This window comes from Copadichromis virginalis, linkage group LG9 (genome assembly GCF_057382275.1).
Source record: "Copadichromis virginalis isolate Kocher_CV1m ecotype Utaka linkage group LG9, C_Virginalis_male_GT1.1, whole genome shotgun sequence".
Lineage (NCBI taxonomy): Eukaryota > Metazoa > Chordata > Actinopteri > Cichliformes > Cichlidae > Copadichromis > Copadichromis virginalis.
The window spans coordinates 22354718-22379368 of NC_140626.1; the positions used below are offsets into that span (position 1 = coordinate 22354718).

General features: G+C 41.6%; 1 protein-coding gene across 1 annotated transcript in view; it reads right to left on the reverse strand.

Annotated features, from left to right (window-relative positions):
* plxdc2b (plexin domain containing 2b) overlaps window positions 1-19714 on the reverse strand; it is a 113329-nt gene extending 93615 nt beyond the window's left edge. The window contains exon 1 of the mRNA XM_085468227.1: window positions 18835-19714. Coding sequence (XP_085324353.1) covers window positions 18835-18928 — 94 coding nt within the window. The 5' untranslated portion in view covers window positions 18929-19714. The remainder of the gene's footprint in view (window positions 1-18834) is intronic.
* Between the last annotated feature and the right edge of the window lie 4937 nt (window positions 19715-24651).

Genomic DNA, 24651 nt, shown 5'->3' on the forward strand with positions numbered 1-24651 from the left:
ATATATCAGTTCTGATATGTTTGCACTCAAACACTATGAAACAAAAATGTTGGCAGACACCCTTGCTGAAAGATGGGCTGTGATATGTAAACTGCTGCCAAAGTTACACCCGACTCCATCCGTTTTAACCAAATGCAGCGGCAGTACCGACTCCTTCATTCCTCGCGTCATAGATTCAGTGGTGGAAACATTCCTCCAGGACTTTGGTCCATATTGACATGATGGCATCACACAGTTGCTGCGGATTTGTTAGCTGCACGTCCATGATGTGAATGTCTTCTTCCACCAAATCCAAAAGACGCTCTATTTGATTGAGATCAACAGTACAGTGTACAGTGAACTCATTGTCATGTTCAAGAAACCAGTTTAAGATCATTTGAGCTTTGTGACATGGTGCATTATCCTGTTGAAACACCTATCGGATGATGGGTACACTGGTCATAAAATGGGATGGACAATACTCAGGTAGACTGTGGTGTTCAATACTAAGGGGCCTAAAGTGTGCCAAGAAAATGCCCCACACCATTACACCTCCACCGGCCTGAACTGATACAAGGTAGGATGGCTCCATGCTTTCACGTTGTTCAAGTCTAATTCTTACCCTGCGATCTGAATGAGTCATCAGCACTAGGTGTGGTCTTCTGCTTCTGCAGCTGATATGCTTTAAAGTTCAACCTGTTGTTCATTCAGAGATGCTCTTCTGCATACCTCGGTTGTAATAACAGGTTATTCCAGTAACTGTCTTCCTATTAACACAAACCAGTCTGGCCATTCTCCTCTGAGCTCTAATATCAACAAAGCCTTTTCTCTCACAGAAATGCCACCCAATGGATATTTTTCCTGTAAACACTGATGGTTGTGTGGTCGTCTCGACCTTGTCCACATGTCTAAATGCATTGAATTGCTGCCTGTTCTAACCTGTGTAAATAGTTCTAGAACAAGTTAACCTCATAAACTGGTTAGTGAATGTGGTTTGCTGCTCATGCAAAATAAAAAAAGAACCATTAAACAAGTTGGCAGTGAAAATATAGTGTTTTTCTGCGGATGATAAATGAATCCATCCTGGACAGCTCTGAATATGACATTTTTCTCCTGAAAGTAACACACAGTCTGGACACAGCTCTGTTTTCAATCCCAACCATCACCGCTGGGATAAACTAGACCACAGCTGGGCAGGATTTAAACTGCATCCAAAGGCGTTTCCAAAAGAACAAAAAAAACCACCAACAACAAAGCGTCAGCTCAGTCAAGCTTCGCCATAATCCCAGCAGATCGCATGATGCCAGTTCAGCCCACATCAGCTGACGGCTCAGCTAATAACTTTTATGAATCATTAAGTTACTTTAATCTGCCCACAGTTATGTGCAAGACATTATGCATCACAAATCCAGGTTCTCCAAGGATAAATGTCTGCTGTCATTACAGTGCTTGGGTCTTGCTGCTACTTTGCCAGCTCTATGTATGCGCTCATAAAGAGTAGAGCGGACATTTAATGGGGAGGACATAGAACAGACTCATTCCAACAAATATAAATGACTGCAGATGAATATAACAATTTCCTTTTACTAGAGTCTTCACCACTGAAGTAAAGTGACTCAACTCATGGAAGATTTTATGATATCAGAGAGGAAATTTCAAACTGCGTATTCAAATTCACTTCATGACTTAATATTTGTGAGCGCTAAAACTGAAAAAGCTAAATGCATCTATAAACGCTTCTGATTTCCAGGGAGCCGATCTTACGAGCGCGTTCTAAGAGATCATAATCAGCAGCTCAGCCTCCTGCATTTCAGCTTCCAACAAAGGATAAAAGATGGATTGCAGCCATGATATCTTCTGAGATTTAAAATAATGTGTTGGAGCACTTTAACACTGATGTGGGGGCATTTCTGTCTAATAAAGCTATGCAGTTAGTTAAATGTCATGCACTCTAAATATGTTTTTTACTGTTGTTAAGCTGCTGTTGGTCCTCACATCAGAGCCAGAACATAAATTCATCAGATCCCTGCAACTTTTATCAACTCAGGGCCGTAGAGAAAGTTAAAGTCATCTTCCTGGACTCCCAGCATCCTTGACAGAATGCGTTTGCATCCTTCAGGAGCGTTATCAGACATAAAGAATGAGGTCATTTATTCACTTCTATGGCTTTTTAGAGAAAATTAAATCTGGCTTCTTTCTTGATGGATATAGGAAAGGAAGCTCTTCATGCTTTAGGCTTCCTCTTGTTGCTGTTTCTTGATGATTTTTTAAAATTTATTGTCTTTGTGTACTTTGTGTAAACGTTGTATTTATCATTACTGATTGCTTTCGGTCTTTGTCCAAGTTCCAAAAACCTTGTAGGAAATTTTCTACAGACAAGAGACGACACTGAAACATGATGATTCATGTGACTTTTTACCCCTTCTGTTCAGTTCAGACTGGATGTTTTGTTGCTGTTATTACTTTGCTGTAATTTCCAGCTGGCGCGGGAATAGTTAAAAGATTATTTGGGACGTATCTATACAGTTTAGGACAAATGTCACCTTCCATGGTTTACTGATAACTAAAGCGATGGCTAGGCTCCTCTGAAGTCAGTCCCCATTGACTTTAGTTAAATGTCTGCTTTTGGAGAGTGAAATCTATGTGATATATAAGGCAAGCAGTGAAATTGTGAAAATATTACTTCAGTGACCAAAAGCATGACATTTCAGATACAAGCAGTGGGAATGAGCTTCCTCTGAAGCATGTCTGTGCTCTCCCTGAGAGGCAGGGTGAGGAGCTCGGTCATTCAGTAGAGCACATCGAAAGGAGGCAGTTGAAGTGATTCTAGCATCTGATTAGGATACCTCCTGGGTGCATCCTAGGCAGTGATGATGACTCTCGGCTGGCTTGGGAACACTTTGGTGTCCTTTGGATGAGGTGGAGGAGGCTGTCGAGGAAGGGGAGGTCTGGGCTTATCTGCTTAAACTGCTGCTCTGTAACCCAGACCCGCATAAGAAACAGAAAATGGATAAATGGATATAGATGGAGAGGTATAAAGAGGTATTCATTTGCATGTCTTATTTTGACATTTGAGTTAATATTCTTTCCACCATTTTCACTTCAAATTATGTCCTCAAACATTTCAGAAGTGATAATTCACAAGGTTCAAATCTGCATTAATTGCTCACTTTAGTTTAAACTGGGCAACAAAGAACATGAGGGTTACTTTTAAGCTTTTAAGTTAGCACACACCGAACTGGCTACCCACTGTTAGTGAGTGAAACCTTCTGGCCTTTAAAATATTCAAGATCTCGAAGGATGCACCAGACATGAATTAAAGTTTCTGTTCCACTGGGAGGCTGGCAAGCTAAGCTAAAAAGATAACTCAAAAATTGGAAGACAGTCAGCTAAACTTGCTAATGATGATAATGTCAGCAGATCCTGCAGACTGTGTTTTTAACAGCTATGAGACAAAAGGGGATAGAGGCCAACTCGACTCGTGCGCTTGATTTTCTGTTGCCTTAGCACTTGTACGTTACACTGGGATCCAAATCAGGTTCACTGATTTTAGGCTCGCCCACACGTGTCCACTTACAGTGATCTGATGAACTGTTACACCCCAAAGGGGATTTTTTTTTTAATTAAAAAGAGGATCTTACCTTTTGCAGAGGCCAGTCCCAATAACTCAGAAAACACTTCAAACACTTTGACAGCTGCAACTGGCTCAACAGCTTTGAACACAAGCCGGACTCAGATACACTGTGCACAGACACACAGCAGGCACATCAAGCTGGTTCTGACCTTTCACTAAATTCCCAATTCCCATTCTGTCCTAATGATGATGTGCAAACAAAGAATTACCCTCAGCGTATGATCCGATGGACCGATCATCATCTCTGATCTGATTCTCTGTAACCCCAGCATGTGGCTCCACATCCGTTTAGACAAAAGAAGCCTTGAAACCTTGTTTTTTTTTGTTTTTACACACCATATGAACATGAACTTCTCTGCTGGCTCATTTTTTCCATAACAGCTTTTTAGTTTTTGCATAATAGTGAAAAAAAATGTAGTGGCATTTTATGATATTCTAAAAATTATATAAACCTTCAAATGACAGTCAAACTTTGACAGCAAAGAAATTAGAGATTATTGAAGGGCTGAGAAACGGGTGTTCAAAAGAAAACCAGCACACCTGCCAGCCATGCGGGGCAGGCTTGTGGCAAAAAGGGCATCAAATAACTCATTTATAATCATATCGTCTCCCTTCAATTTCAATTTTGGCTCCTCGTCGATGGATGGGATTTTCCGGGCATATATCAGTGGTTTGGCAGCTCCCTGGATAGAGGGGATTTTATATTTGACCCCCATTCAGTATGTGCTGGGAGGCAGGTCTTTCATTTCATCAAGTCAAAGACAAAAAATAAAGAAATATTTATTGCATCATAGACGTCAAATTAGATCCTCACAGTTTATGACTTAAATAAATGGTTTTAGATTAAGTTGGGTTGGCAGCGAGCAGGTTTCAGTTGCGATGATGGACAGTGAGTTGGCATCTTGACCACTTCAAGCGTCTGCGATAGCAGAGGCCTTCAGGTGCACGGGGAACCAGCCAGACATTTAATCAATAACTGGACCTCACGTAACATTTTTAGGTTTCTGTGGGACACCAGTTCAACGATAAATCCCTCCACACTGCCTCTGTCTCAGACAGTAACAAGAAAGAGAGACTGGGTATTGAAAAACACACTGCTTTTGTCTATTTTAACTTTAATAAGGTGGCCCTTAGGTGCAAAACTCTTCAGAAAATACAATAAAAACAACACACAGATTTGCAAAATGTCTCAATTTTGTCCCTGTGATTTCATTTTCCTAAAAAAGAAAACTGTTTATTCATTTTTAATTTAATTTCCTAAAATGTGTTCTGAATTTTTGTTTTATATTTTATAAAATTATGTGATGCATTTTGTATTTAGTGTCTAAAATGCTGCTTCTTGTTGAAACTGTTGTGTCAAACGTGTAAAATCTTCCTTTACTGATCTTTAATCTTTCTGTGTATTCTGTTTAACTGCTGTGATTTTTTTAGTGCTGCGTTGTCTGTTTTGCATTGTGTTTTCTAAAATGATGTTTTTGTCTTTTGCACCCCAGAGCTCCTCCACGTGTATGCCCCTGTAGTTGAGTGGAAATCTTTTATTGTCACTCATGCTGCCTCCACGGTGTCACTGCCACCCAGCCCGTTTGGGACAAGGGCATGTGTATTATCTTCGTACACTGGTATGAATAACATATTCATAATTAAACTGCTCGCACTAATTTCTTTGCCATTTAATTAGTCAATTCTGGGGCACGGGAGACAAAGGCCTTTAAATGGGAGTCAATTACCTCTTTATGATGCAGTTAGAGCGCCACTCTAAGAATCCCCCCATAATAGCGGTTGTTTATCACATTCTTTGGACAAGGCTTTAGCTGCCTACAATTAATACTTTATAGTAGAGCTGGGCGATATGAGATTTTTTCATATCACGATATGTTTTTTTCATTTCAGGCGATAACGATATCTATCACGATATAAGCCAAATAACTATATTTGTAAGATTTAAATGTGCCGTTGCTCACAAGTAAAATGTGAAATAATCAGCAGCTTCTTTTTAAATATTTATTTCCCATAATAAGTTCAACAGGGTAGATGTACTTAAGGAACATGAGACTTTTTCAGCTAAATAAAGGCAAATATTGCAAACTACACAAAAGGCAGCCGCTAAAGCGTTTAAGTTTCAAAATAGAACAAATGAAACAGACTAAATTGTCAATTCCACTTAGAAACAAAATATTAATTCTAAAAATAAATCTTAGTTTGTTTTACAGAAGAACAGACAAAACTGACTAACTTTTGTCAATATCAAATAAACTGAGAACTAAAAGGAAATTCTCAATCTGTCCTTGTTGTATAGCTGAGCTTTTCAAACAGTTTTAACAGTTACTTTAGTCTGACAAAAGCCGAATGACGAATTAGCGCTTCCAGTCAGAGACTGAGGCTACGTCCACACGTACACGGGTATTTTTGAAAACGGAGATTTTCCGTTTTCGTTTTAAAAATAATCCCGTCCACACATAAAGGCAGAAATGAAGGAAAACGCTGCTATGAACATGCCAAAGCAGCAGGTGGCGCTAGATTCCTAACCGTGCAGAAATGTTGGCCAATCAGAAGTCTAGAAGCCTCGGTGGGAAAAAGTAAACAAAGCTGGGGCATAGAAGCAGAACCGAGTCGTATGTGTGGACGGACAGTAACTGTGTGTATATGTAAGCATTTAAACACTGCAGAGAGTAGAATTAACAGTAACAGTATTGTAGAAATTCATTTCACCGAAACAATAACGTGGCGCACAGTGTGACGCATGCACCAGTTTATTGTATTTCCAGACTTGCTTTCGGCACAATTTACAGTGCACGCTACTCTGTTTTTTGTCAGACTTGAAATAGCCGAAATACCTTCACACTACGGAACTTCTATGGCTCTTCCGTTCGACAATCTCTCCGGCATTGGAACCATTATCTGTTTTCTCTTCGGTCACGCTCGGTTGATTTTTCTAGTCGGCACACTCATTTCCTCCATTACGCGCTGGCTCCATTACCCGCTGGCTGCTTCCCAAACAAACACATGTGCGGCTTGGCACTTGTGCTGTACGTAACAAGTCACGCGACGTGACGCTGCGGCTGTGATTGGTTCGGCTCTGCGCTACTGAATTTGGATCGGCTGACCTTTTTTTTTTTTTTTTTTTTTTTTTAAGAGGACAAGAGCGGCGAGGTCTATCGCGATAGCTTAATTTCTCTATCGAGTAAAAGTTATATCGCGATACATATCGTTATCGTTCTATCGCCCAGCTCTACTTTATAGGTTCGAAATGCACATGTTGCTGCTGAAAAGTGGTAATACATTTCAAACGTGAAGCGGCTCGGCAGTCCTCGAGAGGTGATAGAGTACTTCAGCAGGGTTGTCGCAGATCTGAAGAGCATTAATCCTTAGTGACATATAGTGAGAAAATACTTTGTGTTTAGCGACAAGACTAAAGACCCATCAGCCTAAAGGAAGGAAATTACTGAGTTGCCCCTTCACTTCCCTTCATCTTCTGTCTTTTTTGTCATGGGAAAAAAGGACAGCAAAGAGAATGACTAAATATTCTCAGATATATTCACACCCATGTATACAAATACCTGTATTTAATAGAGCAGTCAGACTGAGGCTTGCAGACTAGCCAACTTGGTTCTCACAAAGCCAAACCACAGACTTTGAGCAATTGTGGCTGTGATAATGACGTGCTGTTGCATTCTTGATCATAACTTGTACATTTCACCACACCCAGACCTACACTGATACCAGCATGCTTTCTCATGCTAGAAGCTACAGGGAAAAACCCCCCAAAAACCAATAAACTCCCAGAGTTAGTGCAGGACAGACCTCTGGATTAAGACCTGAGAGTTTCTAGTTACTGGGGAAAAGCATGAGAACTGATACGAGCCTCTCCCTCTTTCTCCCATTTACAGTGCACACACACACACACACAAAAGGTAGCTTGAACACCTTTGCAATTTATCACCACAAAGACTCAAAGAAAGCCTTTGTTCCTGGCTCTGTGCAGAGCACTGCCAGTAAATCTCTGCTAGTCCACACTGGCGAGGGGACAGAAACCTGAACACCTGGCACAAACTAAACCATTTACCAGAACCACTTGTTGATGTGTTTCCTTTTTTTTTAATGGTCCGTTTTTGTTTAGTCACACTGATATCTTTGAACATGTTGGATCAGGTCAGAGGAAGAAAGAGAAGGGGTCACTTCATCCAATTTCCTCTGATATTTGAATGTTTAAATTGGTTCCCTGCAATAGAGGCATGTTTGGTATTGTAGCCTTTTAAAGAGGTACTGGACACTGTCTGGCATGTTTCCCTGGGAAAATATGGGCATGGTGCCATTGTTTCCAAGAACTGTGAGAAGAGTTTTCTAATTTTTTTATGCACTAGTCAAATAGATATGTCTCAAGAACTTCTTTTTTTAAAAAAGGGCACAGATAGAAATGTGCCGTAGCTCCCACTAGCCTCCTGTTTACAGCTTCAGTATGAGCTCAGTCCAAAATTAGTTAGCCAGACAGCTGGGACACTCTGGAACAAGTTTGTCCAAACAAAAAAAAAAAATCACCCTGACCTCCAGAAACTTCTACTGGCCTGTGAGAACAATCCCTTATCCTCCTAATTCCTGGCAACCCTAACTCTTGGAGGGTCGAGTGATGAACACCATGGCCAGAAGAAAGCCATACACATGAGTTACAAAAGTTTAGTCTTCATGACTCACTCGACGGGGGAAAAGCAAAACAAACTGTAGAACAACGCTGACTGCTCTGTTTCAAGCACAGCAGCAGATGACGATGTCCAATTTTAATTCCCGGAGACTATAAAGATCCAGCATCTGAGTCAGTTTCAATTTCTTTGGTGTTTACTGTAAGGCATCAAAAAATGGCACTGAACCCACAAAGACATGCCTCAAAGCATGTAGAACAATGACGTGTTCACTAGAGAAAAAAAGCAAGCCAGATCCTAAAGATTTGTTCAGTCCATAGAGATAAATGCAAGGTGGAAAACAAAAAAACATGCTGCCATCATCAAAGTCGCCATCTATTTTCAGAACTAAAGTGGTGGCTGTAAACCTTTTCATTCCTCTCCAAAATGCTACGACCTGTCAGAGTCTTGCAGTCTGTGTTGTCCTGTGAAGAGCCCTTGCTGCGGGGCATACTTGTTCTTTGTCAGAATGAGTTTGGTGGGGAAAGAGGAACTTCTGGATCGGGGAGGCTGAGACACTTTCCGGGCAGACTAACAAAGGCAGGGCTGTTGGATCTACAGCAAGGAAAAGACTAAATGAGTGTCTGCAAGAATTCCCTTGGAGCTAGGGCTGCACGATTTTGCATAAAATGAGAATCACGATTTTTTGGCTTAGAATTGAGATCACGATTCTTTCACGATTTTCTTTTCCAGTATAAATATTTATTGCACTTATTAACTGCACATCAACTTCATAACAGTTGAGACTGAACATAAAAACAATAAATAAACATAAAAACAACAAAATGTTGTACTGCTTGAAATTCCGTCTCCACCGTTGCTCGACGCTGCGTGTATAGAGCAGGTAGCGCAACAATAGAAAAATAGTTGCGGGACGGCACTGTGTAGCGTTTGTCTAGGGTGTTGATCATTTTCCTAAATCCCTCGTTTTGCACAGTGTTGATGGGAGCCATATCTTTGGTCAGGTGATAAGTGATAGCCTCCGTAATTTCTTTGTGCCTGCGGGAGTTCGACGTGTATAGGGAAGCGCTGTATAAGGTTCCCGTTATTGGTGTTTGGGTGGTTGACCTGGACGGATTTTCTCCTGTCACTTTCTCGTCATCCCTGACGTGCTCTCCGTTGTTTTTTCCCTGCTAATTTTAGCATCACACGGCACAGCTTCTGTATCACGTGGTATAAGGCTCCGCCCTTGTCATTTGTTGAGCAGGAAGAGTGAGCGCTTGTTTTCATGCAGATTACGTCCCGGATAAAAATGTGGTACAATCGTCGTTGTCTTTTTTTTTTTTTAAATCGTTGTCATTTGGAAATGAGATCGTACATAAGTATGAATCGAGATTGCGATTTTCTAACGATTAATCGTGCAGCCCTACTTGGAGCAGTTCAAAAAGATTGATTGAACAGATTTAAGCGTGTGCAGCATTAGCAGGATAATAACTGCAAAAGATACATGTTACACCAGACAGCTGTAAATTAGAGGAGGGAGAAAACAATGGCACGAATGAGCCTGCAATTGATGCCGTTTGGTGCGAGTGTGCTAGCTTAATAAACCAATCAACAAACAGAACAGTAACAGCATGTTTAATGTGACTGCGATCACTGAAAAAATGTGGCCTTTTGGCCTTTTCTGGCAAAAATTATGTCAGCAAGGGCAGGAAGTATGGCACATTACTGCCAGACTTTCAGCTAACTGTTAGCTTAACATAGCATATGTTTAGCTGATATTTTTCAGACGATAATATCAACACTAACCCTTCAAATGGAGACTCAGAACGGGGATTCACACATGGCATGGTTTTTGGTACCAGATGGGCTTGTCTGAGCATTTCAGAAACTGCTGATTTGCTGGGAGTTTCCCACAAAGTCATTTCTAGGGTTTACAGAATAGTCAAGAGAAAATATCCAGTGAGGTGTTATTCTCTGGGTTGTTGTTGGGAGACGTCAGAAGAGAATCGTAAGACTGCTTCATACTGATGGGAAGGCAACAGTAACTCACGTTCCAACCAACATATCTCTGAACGCACCACACATCGAACCTGAAAGCAGATAGCTACAGGACACCCACGTAAGCTCTTTCTGTTAATGTTTAGGTATGACCACAAATATGGGAGTAAAGCTTAAAACCATCCCAAACCGCACTTCACAGAAAAATGTGGCCACAGCTTTTCTAGCAATCGATTAATAACTTTAGTGTGATTGCTGAATTTAGTGCAGCGGTCAGTTATAAGAGTGCATTCCTGAAAAATCTGCTGTTACTAAAGTAAAGCACTGCACACATGACTGATCATTATTACCATGGTACCACTTGATCACTACTCTAAGTAGTAAACTAGTGATAATATATATGCTAACAAGGGCACGTTTTTGGGACTTTTGCTTTTAAAGATTGTTATCCCTGCAACCGACTGGGGACCTGTCCAGGGTGCACCTCGCCTCTCACCCTATGCCGGCTCAATGGATGTTTTCATAAATATGAAGAACGACACCTTCCTCCAAACCCTCTGACTACCATTTCAATTCAAGGGCGGACCTAATTGAAGAACGTGATGTTACTAGATGATTTTAGTGAGAGGTTAATTTGAAGATTCAAAAACACTGGTGCCACAGAACCAAACTGAAGCTAGTTTTTATTTTAACAAAATACTGGAAAGTTTCCACCAGTCCTTGAAACCTAACTAAGTTTACAAGATTAAATCTGTAAATCAAGCCAACCAAGTGCAGGTTTTTGTGTGTGTTTGTGTGTGTGAGAGAAAGGTTTTGCTTTTTGCAAAATAAAGAAAGCAACAAAACAACAGTGAAAACTGCTGCTTAAGGACTAACAGACACATGCACAGAGCGAGGCGAAGGCATGTAGCAGCATGCCATGAACCCCGTGAGTGACACTTGCTTGAGTGGGACAAAGCTAAACCATCGCTCCTGCTGGGTGGAGGATATGAAGCCCGCTGCAGGGTGGTGTGACAGGCTGCTCGGCTGGGTTGACACCTTATCTTCTTTCAGCATGCCTGGACCGCCTGAAACATCACACTCTCTTCTCTCCTTCATGATAGCAATGCATGCAATGCTTTGTTCCCCTTTGGAGAGCTGCTGCTTTCAACCTTCCTTATTGAGTGCATCATATCTTTGCATCATTTCAGTGCATACAGGATGCATACAGTTTTCTTATTTTACACAGCTAGGTTATACTATGAGCACTGGTAGGGTTTTTTATGTATTGGGGAAAAAAGGCCCAGAGAGAGGTCACGATGCTAAAGTATACAAATAGAGTAAATATATAAGCTGATATGTTTTTTTGAAGGGAAAATTAGATTTCATGATTCTGTAACACCTGCAATTAATTTCTGCAATTACTCCCATTAGACACAAATAAAAAGACATATTGCCATAAAGTGTCAAGCATGAAATCACTCCATCTGTGTTTCCCATCATTACATCTTCAGGATGTTATATGAGGTTTTAGTTAACAGGACTCCTGTTACAGACCCCACAGCTGACTGACAACCAGCCGGCCATTTTATGTTATGCTACACATAAAATTCAGCACTCAAAACCTGACTTTAAATACCAGCGACTTGCTGGCCTGTATCAGGCCAAACCCCTCGAAGACCTCAAACAAAGTGAAGAAAAAAAGATGATCCAGTAAACCTTTGCAAAAGTGCAAAACTAAAAACAAAGGGGCAACACTGTGCAGGTGAATGTATTAACATGGGAGAGATTTACGTCAAAGGCAGCATGCACGTTTGCAAAGGGGCGTCAACATAAAATATGTTGCATTGGATGTTTTGTGGAATTCATTCATAACTATACTTGTTTTGTACATTGATATTTTCTGTCACGATCTATTTCACAAGAAGAAACTGAGTCTACAGTAAAGAGGAGAAAAGAGTTTTGGAGTCAGTCCATCTCATCTAATTAATCAGAATTATCAGTGTAGTTTCAATAGGTGGGTCGTGTGGCGGTATGCCAGGTGTACGCAGTCCTGGGAGACAACTGCGGCTCGTTTGCATGAATCAAGAGCACCTCCTCCAAGATAGAAAAACAGCTTTTCAAGAGGCAGTATGGGACTCATTTTATTTTTCAAGGTTTATCGAGACCACACATTACTTTTAGTTGACAAAACAAGAAGATTGAATTTTTGCAGTTTGACAGTCCACTCATACATAATTTACAGGGACATAAACCAGAAGGCGATCGAGGAAAGGCTTCGAGCAGCCTCCAAAAACAGTCAGCCAGCTGTTTTCTAGGATAACACAAACATACAAAAACATTACAAAACTTTTATACCTTCGGTGGCTGTTCTTGTTTCATGGTTGGAATAAAAGGGATAGTACAGTACAGACCTGAGCCTGCATTCAGGTCAGATGCCAGAACAACCGCAACTGGCCAATTTCAGTGTGAGGAGTGGGGACTCCAGAAGAAGGTCATTTCTGTCGCTTGCAGTCTCATTGTATCAGTCACTACCCTCCTCTCGTGGTTGTAGGTGAGGGTAGAAGCATAGATCAACCAGTAAATCGAAAGCTTCACTATCATGCTCATCTCTCTCATTTTCTCACTCATAAACAAGACTCCGAAATACTTAAAGTCCATAACTTGGGGTAGCAACTCATTCCCAACCAAGCGTGGATACCAGCTTAGAACCACACTCAACTGCAAACCGCCCCAATGCAAGCTGGAGGTCATAATTGGTTTAAACCAACAGAACTACAACTGCATTTTGTCAGCAATGCAAACCAGGGTCATACTATTTATCGGTAATAGATAGCTTGAAACAATAGGTCCAATACTCTGTACCTGAAGCCCTCACTGGGGGAAGTGGTCTTCTCCAAGGTTTTCTCCAAGTCCGCAAAACACACGGAGACAGGCTGGACTATATATCAGTTTAGATATCAGTGTAGTTGCGTTGTGAACCAAAGTAGAATCCAACACATGATGTTGTTACTTATAAGTTCCAATACTGATGCGATCCAAAGTTAGCCGTCAGCAGTAACAAACAGGCAGATTTCATCATCTCTAAAATATTGCTGGGATAGTTTTAATACTTCAGACTGAAAGTGGAAAACACGTTGTCATTCTGTTTGTCTTTCACCTGCTGGTGTGTGGAAAGAACGCAGGGCTCACTTCCTATTTAAAAGTACCCTAAAGCTTGGGACATGTTAATAAAACAGTTGTTGAAACATAAAAAAGCTGCAGATATTTTCAATCTTAGTCACAGACACTCAGGGAGGCACACACACTTACAACAGACACTAAAGCAAACAGCAAATCTTCCATGAACTCCAATTCTCACATGGTCTAGTACCAAAATAAACATAGACTGAAACTGACAGCTTAAGTACTGTTTATAAGCCGGGCATTTTGTCCTGGAAAGGCCAAAAACAGAAGAAATGGAAAGTCTGGCTGAGATCCTGGATAGAGTAGTGTGCAGGGCTGTACAGAGGACAGTCAACTGTTGCAAATGCTACACCTTCACGCCTCGGTCGAAAAGTGACATCATTGGTTGTTATAATGTGCAATGAATAGAAAACCCTTCAAATAAATTCTATAACAATGACAGAAGATTTGTTTTTATATCCACCCACTAAATACTGTATAATAATCTGTAGACTGTCAATACAAACTCGGTCTGGTTAACATATGTTTGATCCTTTGTCAATGCTACATCCAAATTACTGGAAAATCTGCAAAGCAACTGTGAATTGATACACATTTCCTTCCACTATCATTACACAAACATCAGGAGTCATTGCTGGGGTTAATTTTCCAATCTGCAGTCAATTAACTGCAGCAGAACAGCCAGATGAAACCGGCACTAGTGAAGCTTTTATGAGGAGGAATGAAATCAGTGTAAAACAAAATATGTTTCCTAGAACACCAGGTATAGAGAACATACATACATATATATATATATATACAGAAGAGTGCCCAGGGGAACTGTTTTCCTTTATTGCTACCCTTTATTTTTCCTTCCTATAATCTCAGCTATTAATCATCACTCACTACACTTTAGAGTCCCATATTTTGATATTGTTCTGCTGTTATTGTCTCTTCTTTCACTATGACGGTCAGAAAAGATGGGCAAGTGCCTGTTTTCTAGGACTCCGCCCTTTCTCGGTTATCCTCTCAAATGTTTCCCAATGCAAAACACAACTCCTCCTACCCAAAATGAAAACTATTGTGCTTGTTCCACTCTTCCACGCTTATGATCTATTTCTTACATCCCTCAGCCGAGTCTAAGGGAGGAGCAGATAACAGCCTTACTGTGGTCTACTGGCTGCAATCATCTGCAGAGAGGGGATGTTTCTGATGATTGGAAAATGCTTGTCATCTTTCACTGACATCCAAATTTGCATAGCTTCAACCATCACAAATCTCCTGGTCCTCCATCTGACCGTTTCAAGCTTACTCTACAGACATGATTCTTGCCTAGCAGTAATCATTAAAACTATGTGATAGCTCAAGCAGCATTTTTAACAACTGGATGTAAAGGAACTTTTGAACCAATAAGAAAAAAGCTTAGAGTAGCTTAACTGCACTGGGCTTCATTAACTAGTGGCCTCTTTGCTTTTTGTTTCTGAGCCTATTGAACTCCGTGTGGCTCTCCAGCCCTCTAAAGCCATCAGCGTGAGCTTCTCCTCGGACTAAAAGGGGCGGAGGGCTGAGCGACAAGGGTCAGGCGTGACTAATGCAAGAACCTGGTGCTGCTGTTGGATGCTACTAAGCGGGGGTGGGTGGGACGATATGCCATGGCCCGCTGTTGCCACATAGAGGGCAGCACAATAAACCCAGCCGCCGTCGCCGCCCCTCCCTGTCTGTCACCCCCTCAGACCACCCCCACCCCCTTCATCCATTCATAGCAGCTCCTTTCAGCAGGTCATTCAGTGGGGCCGGTAAAGAAGCTAGCTCATTCTGTCCGTTCTGAAATGTGCAATGTCAGAAAAAGGGAGAAATGGTGGGGGCGAGATTCCGAGGAGGCTTAAAGAAGGAGAACAACTAAAGAAGACCGAGCTGGAATCTCCTGCTTTGAATCAGCAGGCAGTTTGTGTTGGGAATCACCTCCGAAGCATGACGAAGAGAAGAGGGAAATGTAGCAACACTGCAAATGCAAAGGAATTTGCATTACTAGTGTTGTAAGACACAACTTAGTAGTGGCCACAGGCATCAAATAATGACAATCTGTCACAAGATTGTGGCCACAGCAACACCGCTTTTACACACTGTTGTCATTTTAGCTCAGTCTTTGCTTCCAGTTTAATTAGCGTCTGGTTTAGGGGCGAAAAACTTCTTGATTAGGCTCAGAAAAAGATTGGGGTGATGAAATAAATTAAATAAATTCAAAATATGAATCATCCTTCTCAACATTAAACCTGCTTTGCATCTTTGTACCAATTTGGACTTGGGCTGTGGTGAATCTTTACCCTACCCAGCATTCATGCTTGTGCGTGCTGTTAATTACCTTGTGGTCATGTCCTAGTGTTTCATGTGGTACCAGAAATAAAGAATATCCTTTGGGGTATTTTTTTCTACTTGTTTGTTTTTCCCTCCTGGGCCCTTTATTTTTGTTTTAGTCAATGTTCTTTTTTTCAGAGTCCTTCCATTTTTCAGTTCTTTGTATATTCCCCCATATTCAGTTCAGCTTAACTCAATTCTGTTTTATTTACATAGCGTCAAGTCACAACAACAGTCGCCTCAAGGCAGTTATATTCCAATAGTTTCGGCAATCTCCCTCCAGCAATCTGCTGATAAATGTGTCTTCATATTGAGGCGATGTTATTTTCTTACCGGTGAATTTAAAACCTGTGGCAAAAAAATAAGTTGGATATGCACAGAAGGAACTGACAGCACTGACCATGCCAAACACCTACAGTACATTTCCACTGTGGTGTGCATCGTGGCATAGCTCACATCGTAAGGTTCAAAGGGGTCTGTGTTTATGACATAGCCTACAGCGCAGATTTAACACAGTAGTATAAATCCTCTGTTAACAGTAGCATGTGCAATTGTGATGCCACAGGGTCCTAAAAAAGCACATGTTGGAGGTGAGACCTGCCCTGACCCACAGTGTAATGGCATCAAGGAGAGTTTTGTGCATATACCTCTGATGACTTTGACTAAATTCCAATACTGGAATAAATAAGAGAAGGCTCATCTGTCATCATTTTATCTCCAAAGTTTCAGCTTTATTTGTTTATACTGTTGATACTCCAACTTTCCCTCCTGAGCCCAGAATTAAAGGTTTTTTCTTCACCTCTGTTTATGCACAGACTGAAAAGGACTTAAAACAGGTGGATTTTAAAGCACCTGATGTGCCTGAGATCTCGCATGTTCAAACTAGAAATCTCTGTTTTGTGTCTGAGACAGAGAGAAAGAAACACGTGACTCTGGACACAGAGGTCATCAATAAAAGCTTAGATATGCGGTTTGTTAGCTAGGAACATAGCTAGGTATTTTACCCACAAGAATAAAACCAAGGCATGAAAGTCTTTGAGCATGCATTTTTCTTCACAGCTCTCATTTTAATGTGCCTCTGAGTGTGCGCCTGTAGGACTGCAAAGGCAGCTGCTGGCAGCGTGATGGATGAGGAGCGTCATGTTGGAGCTGGAGACGTCCACAGTCGCTGCAGCCTGTAAGCTTTTTAACCCTCTATCAGCCTCTTCCAGCCCGTGAAGAAACCCCACTCCCAGCATCCGCAACGAAATGAAATTCCACACACAACCGCAATCTTAGCACATTAACAGCCTTCAGCAAAGGCTTTTAAATCAGACCACATCATTACATGAGTCAAGACTCTCTCTCACGCTCTCCTTCTTATTCCCCTATCGCACATGCAGATACTCTCCAGGCTCTGGTGGAACATCTCTTTTTCCACTCGGAGAAAAGCAGCAGAGTGAAAATTAACCCCAAAATCAGTGTCAATTTTCTGAGAGTGCCCCTGTTGAGTGTATCTCTGGGTGAACATCCAGAGCCACAGACTGAAAGCTTTTAAAAAAAACAAATCCTAATGCACTCACAGGATGTTGTGTAATTTCGCCCAGATGTGTTCCACAACTCATCTAACTAATAAAGAAGAAGGGAATGTTTCCACCATTGCTGTGATCTCAGCTTCTAGTGGAGTTGCTCAGCCACTTTCAGAAGGCCTGCGAGCTTTTCTAAATGTGAATGGTGCATTATATCATCCCAGAGGACCTACAGAGAGTGGAAGAGTCCACCTGCACTCTGTTAATACAGGCCTATCTAAAGAAGGGCAGGGGTTGCTCCTTCCAGCGGATTTGAGGTCAGCCCACGGCAAGGGAAGCACCTCACCCAGATATCTAAAAATACTGTCCCACATACAGTTTTGCTGCATCCAGCTCAAGCAGGAGATGGACTGATGAAGGACTCCGAGTGTAGCGCTGGTTTGGTGGGCATTCCTGTAATCTGTCTACCTCTAAAACAAGCTTTAATACCAGGCGAAGGAAATGAGCCGACAATTTAATCTAAGCTCTGAGCCTGGAGTGTGGCAGGATTCGTAAATGAGACTGTGTGAGAGTGTAAAAAACACGAGCAGCACGTGCATGCCCCTGTGCAAACCACCACACACGCAGCTGATAGCATCGTGCTCTCTCTCTCTCCCAAACAGGGCCAAACAGCCCTGTGGTCTGCACTCACACACACATGCGAGTTGAATTTACAGTCACTGTCAGCAGTTGAACATTTCTCTCACCACTATCTGATACGTGATGAAGATCTGCTGCCAGCAATAAAAAAGCCCTGGGAAACACGAGCTGGCCAGCGCGAACAGAACCGATGCTGGCACGAACTTCTCCCACCGAGGGCAAACTGACGTGGGATGGGCTGAGATTACAGATTTGTGTGTGTGTGTGTGTGTGTGTGTGTGTGTTTGTTGGGGGGTTCAGGTGGACTACAGTAGGGATATTGTTTGCACAGGAATCCTGATTCTCCAGTATGGACTTTGTCTTAATCAAGGACATCAACAGGATGAACATCTAGGTATCCAACCTGAACCTTAAATAAAAGTAAGAACTGTGAAAAGTTGCACATGGTTGACACTTCCACCTTACATGTCAGAGTGGGAAGAACAAGGAAGAGGAAGCTTGTTGTGCTTCTGCACAAGCTGAATTAATGCGAAAACACAAAAAATCAGCCGAGCTCGGAGGCAGTGCATAAGAACATGCAGGAAAAGCAAAGCAATTAAGTGAACCTTGTAGTAGTTGGGAAATTATGATAATTAGCATCAGATCAAGTCTACTCGAAAGGGAGTAAGTTAGTGGGTCATGACAGCCTTCTTTAGGCTAATGAATTCTTAAAATAAAAAGGAGACAGGATGTTTGTCCACTCTTTTTTTAAAACACACAAGTGGATCTCTGCAGCAGCAAACAATGAATTCTGCGCGTAAAACAATCTCACGCAGAGGCTAACCAGCAGTCCACCTGTGTCTGCATCATTTCTCCTGCACGCTTTGCAGAGGAGACTTATGCACGAACTTGGCTCTTTAAGGCACAGATCTCAACTCGGTCCTAGCAGGTTAATGCCTGATGGCTAACGCGGTCTTCTTACCGTTACTGGCTGTGATCTCGGCTTGCACATTCCACACACACTGCAAAACTAAAACAACTCCAACAAAAAGGTCGAACGTCTTCACAGGCGCCATATCCAAGTTCCCGCTGCCGATTTCTGCTCAGTATCCCGATTTTTTTTCTTCTTCTTCGTCTTCTTTTAGAGTCCGTCTCTGTCACGCACAGACACCGCTTCCCCGAGAAGACTCCGTAACTCTCCTGCCTGTCCTGCTGCTTTTAAAAGGGAAACCTGCCTGCGCTGCACTGAGCTGTTTTTTTGTTCCAGCGTGTGCCACGCCGCGCGCTTCTGGACAGTAAACGCGCTCTCCGCCTCCAAAATTAAGCAAAAATAAATACTAGCAAACAAAGTGACCGCATAAATACGAATCTCAGTCCTTGCACTGTAATGTCATCCCACAGGACGGAGATGCAGAGCGTTAGTCAGACAAATAAAGGCTAAAAATGCGCTCCTGAAGAAGAGTGCGCTCTCGCCGTCATCAACTCCTCAGAGCCAATGACCCTTCTTCTTCTGTTTGATGCTCCGGGTGTGCAGAAGCTGGGGAGGCAAACCCAGCGAGCTGTCGCGGACACAGGCAGGTATTTGAGTGACGTGGGAAAATATTGCGAGCAGAAATACTTTGGAGGTTCAGGATGACGCATTTGTCGACTGAAGGCTCCCCGGTGGACAAAAGAGACTTTCACTCAGAGGGGCTTGTTTTTATGAAAGATGGAGCAATAGACACAGCAGACTTTGGCTGTACAGAAGTACAGACTGGCTCTATTTTTAGTGTCCGTCTTACGTCTTTTCCTCCTCGTGCATTTCTTTCAATTAAGAAAAATCTGTAGACTCCACTTCTGTCCCATCGCTCACCTTTCCCCTAGACTCAGGTGATTGAACTGTGAGAGCGCCCTCTTCAGATACATAACATTAACACTTTTGTTCTATTGGAAATAGCTTACTTCTTCACTGATGGTGAAAATACATGAAATAGAAACCTGACTTTTTCTGTTTAAATGCACATTATCTTTTCCTGTGACTAAATATGTGGAAAACTTTTGAAACCATAACCGATAAATAAAATGAGCTATGCGTTAACTCCAAAGTGATGTTACTTAATTACACTTAATTAAGCTTAAGCATCAGTTAGATCTTAGCTCTAGAGGTAAAATTCCGTATTAAATCTCCGGTAAACAAAGTTGCAAAATACTACAAGCAAAAATCAAAATAACATGGGAGAGATTTACTTCAAAGGCAGCATGCACGTTTGCAAAGGGGTGTGTGTGTGTGTGTGTGTGTGTGTGTGTGCCTACAAACCTCAGTGGAGAAAAAGATGAAAACAGTTGTAAAAATCTGAGAGGACAAATATTTTGCACAACTCAGGCCCCTTAAACAAAACAGATCAATAAATACCAATTAACTCTATAGCTTTGTCAGTAATTAGTCATTACCTTGATTAGCCTCCCTGTCTACTTAGATTCATACAGAGCAGCATCGGCCAACAGTGCAACAGTGATGAGATGGGGATTTGTTTCTGCACTAAATACATTTTACTGTGGCATCAAAACAATCAGATTTTTCTCTTAGAATCATCACTTTCCCTTTTTTCTCTAGAAATATTTCTGAAAACGTGATAATCAATCATAAAATAATTAAGAAATGAAACAGATGGAAAACAGTAAAAAATATGAGACACGTGCAATAACTCCAGATCTCCAGATATCATGTTTTAATCCTTCTTCAGTATCAAAGTAACTTATTGACAGCTGTACCGTCATGATGATATGGCAAAGACAAACGGATAATTGTTAACTGAACATATTTATTTGGGCCAAACTGGTGAAGTGTCACAAAATCTTCTAGTTTACTTCCCTGAGACATTAAGCAATCCACAGTTAAAGCTGCAAGAGAAACTACCAGGAAAGGTCAGGAGTAGGAGGTGAACTACTGCCTAACTCACAGCAGTCAGTGAAGTTTTTTTTTTCAGTGTCTTTATTACTTTTAAGAATAGGGGACAAACCTGTTTGGATTCATGTCAAAAACTTACACTGCACTGAAATAACACGTGAAATGTCCTTAAAAGCAGTGTGTGATGAAAATGGCATAGAAAGAAACTGTTCCAGGTAAGGTATTTGATGGACTTTAGTTTGGAAATAAAGAGAAATAAAGTTAACATTTGAAATCTTAATATATATGTCTTAGTGTATTAATTGTTTTGAAAGAATAGGAATTACTGAGGTACGGCAATGGCATGTGTCATCAGAATCAGAATCAGCATACTTTATTAATCCCTAAGGAAATTATGTGGGTTACAGTTGCTCCAATACAGTACAAGAAAGAGACTAAACTATCTGACAATGCAATGTGTTGCAGATGTATTGTCATGTGCCATTTATGTGGCCCAAAATCATTAGCAAGCCAGGCTGAACATTGTATCGTGTGGGCCTGAAATTTGGTGGGCGTGTGACTGACATGCAGAAGCCAGTGTGGCCCATAAACTGCAGCTGTGGGGCACATCTGGGCCAAAAATTCATTTTGATCTGGGTACCATGATCAACTTTATTTATATTTAAATTTTGTGTTATAATCTGGATATTTCTTTATTAGACCTATTTTTATTAGTATGGGTATTTTGTAATAATTTGTATTATTTAGTATTGGTACTTTAACTTGTTTGATCTGGTCCTGTAGTAGAGAGATCCTTCAGACGCTTAGTTCTGAAGGATCCTTTTTCACATAAATGGAGGCCATTTATGTGATAAGGGAAAGCCCATCTCTGAATTGAGGAGGGGGCCTAAGGGTACATCTTACAATGTTGTGATTGCAGCCATTCCCCAACTCTCTGTGAATGGTACCAATGGCCATTGATCAGTGGTTGTTCATCAGCGGTGATAGTTTCAGTCATTATGCAAATGTACTGTTTATAAGATTTGGAGAAACCTGCAGTCAGCTGAGACTGAAGAAGTCACTTGGATGAGTGACGAAACGTTTCTCCCACTGAAAACTCTACATCCAGATGAACAGAATCAACTTTTGGGAGCTTAGTTCTGTTATTTGTGTGAGCACTTCACTTTTAGGGATGTGCAAAAAAAATGACAAAAAAAGAGGAAGAATGTTTTGACATGCATTTTCTCTACTTTCCTCTAAAACAGCTGTAGGAGACATTGTTATGATCATAAGACTCAAATAAATTTCTGCTGACAGCACCTGTCCACGATTGTGGCACATTCATTTCCTCAGATAAATCCCAATCACCCCCGGCACGATTGGTTCAAACACACACCCCTTCTCCAGTTACAGGGGCTTACATCAAGTGACTGCAGCGCAAACACAAACAATCCCACCCAGGTAGGGATACACAATGCGCTGCCCTGTGATGTATTCCCTCATAAAAGGAGATTATTGCTGACACGTGCAGTGTGGCCATTTAAGCCGTAAAACATCTTTTAATCAGATGCAGTCCAGTGTCACCATGCCATGTGATTTAGCTCCCGAGGCTCCACACATGCTCTGCAGCTCTAATCGTCACAGCACTCGAGTCTCAGCAGCCACAGCTCTGCTGCTGTAATCGCCCCCTTCCCCAACTTCTGCAGAAACAAGCTGACCACTCTGAAAATCTCCCACAGCATCCTCCTTCAGTATCTCCCTAAGCCACCACCCCCCCTTCCCCCAACCCCTTCCAGTGTGACATAAAGCAGGATCAGACACAGTCACTCAGTGAACTTTTGCTTGGCTGCACACCACACCACACTTTGCCTCTCCAGGGGGACTTTAAAGAGCATCAAAACGTCTGTGACGAAATCAGTGAAGTGAAATGGGAGGAATCAAGAGCTGCTGGTCTGAGGGTGGTGGAAAGTGTGAATTTTCCAGCGAGTGTTTGTGCCTAGAGACTGTCCCCACATGTTGAGTTGCAGCGCAGCATGTCATGCATTTATGATGTTTGGCCACTTAAAAAAGCGGAGAACAAAGAGGCCATGTGGCAGTCAGACACCAACAAACTGAGAAGAACAAGCGCCGCTCTGTTTTGGCCTTTCCATTAGAGCATTGCTTATTATTACCTTTTCCGTCTCGCTGCAAATATTAAGGAGACCCGAAAGCACACAATAATTGCGCTTTGCTTTGAGTGGAAACTTGAAAATGCTTTGCTCTATTGCACAGTCGTATTTAGAAGTGGTGAGCCTGGATAGCAGGAAACTTATAATCACATGAATCAGACAGACAGCCTCGCCTGTGGCACAAACAAACCTGGAAATGCACACAAATGCAATTTAAAAGTTCAATAAAGAAACTGTTTATGCTTGTTTTTCTTCTTCTTGTGACGTCTTCTCCATCCTGGTCCATTCCTGCTCTGTTAGGGAGCGGGGCCGGACCGCAAAACTACACCTGAGCAGCAGAGGCTTCGAGCCATGTTTATGTCATGTGATTAGGTCCCCCTTGTAAACAGGGGCAACCATGTCAACGTCCAGGCTGTGAAAACACATTGGTGGATTTGTACTTTTCACACTTCATAATAAGAAAGCGCCAAACAAACATGGCTGCCACAGTTCAGTCAAAACAACTGATCAGTAAGATCATCTCTACAGTCACACAGCTGTGTGTGTTAAATTAAGCATGGTAACTATGGCAATCTTTCCCATCCTTTCCATCCATCTGACCACAAATAAACATGGCAGCTGCTTTTTTCCACTTTTTAATGCATCCACTAGCGAGTTGTTTTTGTTGTTTTTTTGTTTTTAAACCAAAGCCAAAAAACAATAAAAGTGCCTTTTCTAGACCAATATTCAACAAAAATCTAACTGAATTCATGTGCATATTAGATAGATAGATCCTCCTCCTGCAAGTCACATGGTTTGTTATACATGGACTCTTTTTAAAGAATATATGAACGTCATCCCTGTAAACAGCTTGCAGGTGTTTGGATAAAGCATCGATCTCTCAACCATAGGCTATCTTTAGCCAATCAGATCAATTAATCAGGATCTGGTGAGGAAAACCAGCTTGCAGTCTGAATAGCCTTGCAAGCCAGCAGCGAGTTCATATAGCCAGCTTGGGAGTTACAATATCATTAGAAAATTACTGCAGTCTTTGTAAGAACACTTTATGCATAAATGCAGGCAGTCACATAAATAAAAGAGGAGATGACTCATCTGTTGCTACAGAGCTTAGCTGCAAACGTAATGACCTTTAGTTCCTCAGAGGAAGCTGATTTGACCACACAGCTTGTGATCTCACACGACTGTGATCTTGTGAGGCCTCACGGGGCAATCATAACATCTGAACTGTGACTGGTTAGACTTGACAAACTGTACGGCTCATCAGGAATGAGATGTCAGAGGCAGAATACCCGAACAAACAACGTGACTGAACAGTGGTATTTGGAGTGATGTGAAGAAAATATAATATCAGCGTTTCCTCTCTTTACGAGTTCTGTGCAGTAGAAGCTGTCAAGGCCACATTGTGGAAGTTAACAGAAGAAAGACAGCAAGAAAAAAAGTGGTTTTATTTTGTATTTTTGTACAATACAGGTGAAAGCCTCAACTATCAACTGCTGCAACTGCATTTTGTGGATAAGCTGGTTGTTGAAGTCTGCTTTTCAAAGCAACCGTAATCACTGCAACAGGAGTCACTATGACGTCATTCTGCAGCTCCACTTATCTGTATAAGAAGGTTTTTGTTGTGCATTTTTCTCTGTGTTTGTTTTACATACCAGAAATGTTTACTGCCAGCTGCTGCACGCATCTGTGATTACCAAAAGACAACGGAGACCAAATCAAAAGTTAAGAAGAGAATGAATAAAGGGATGTGAGTTATGTGCAAGTC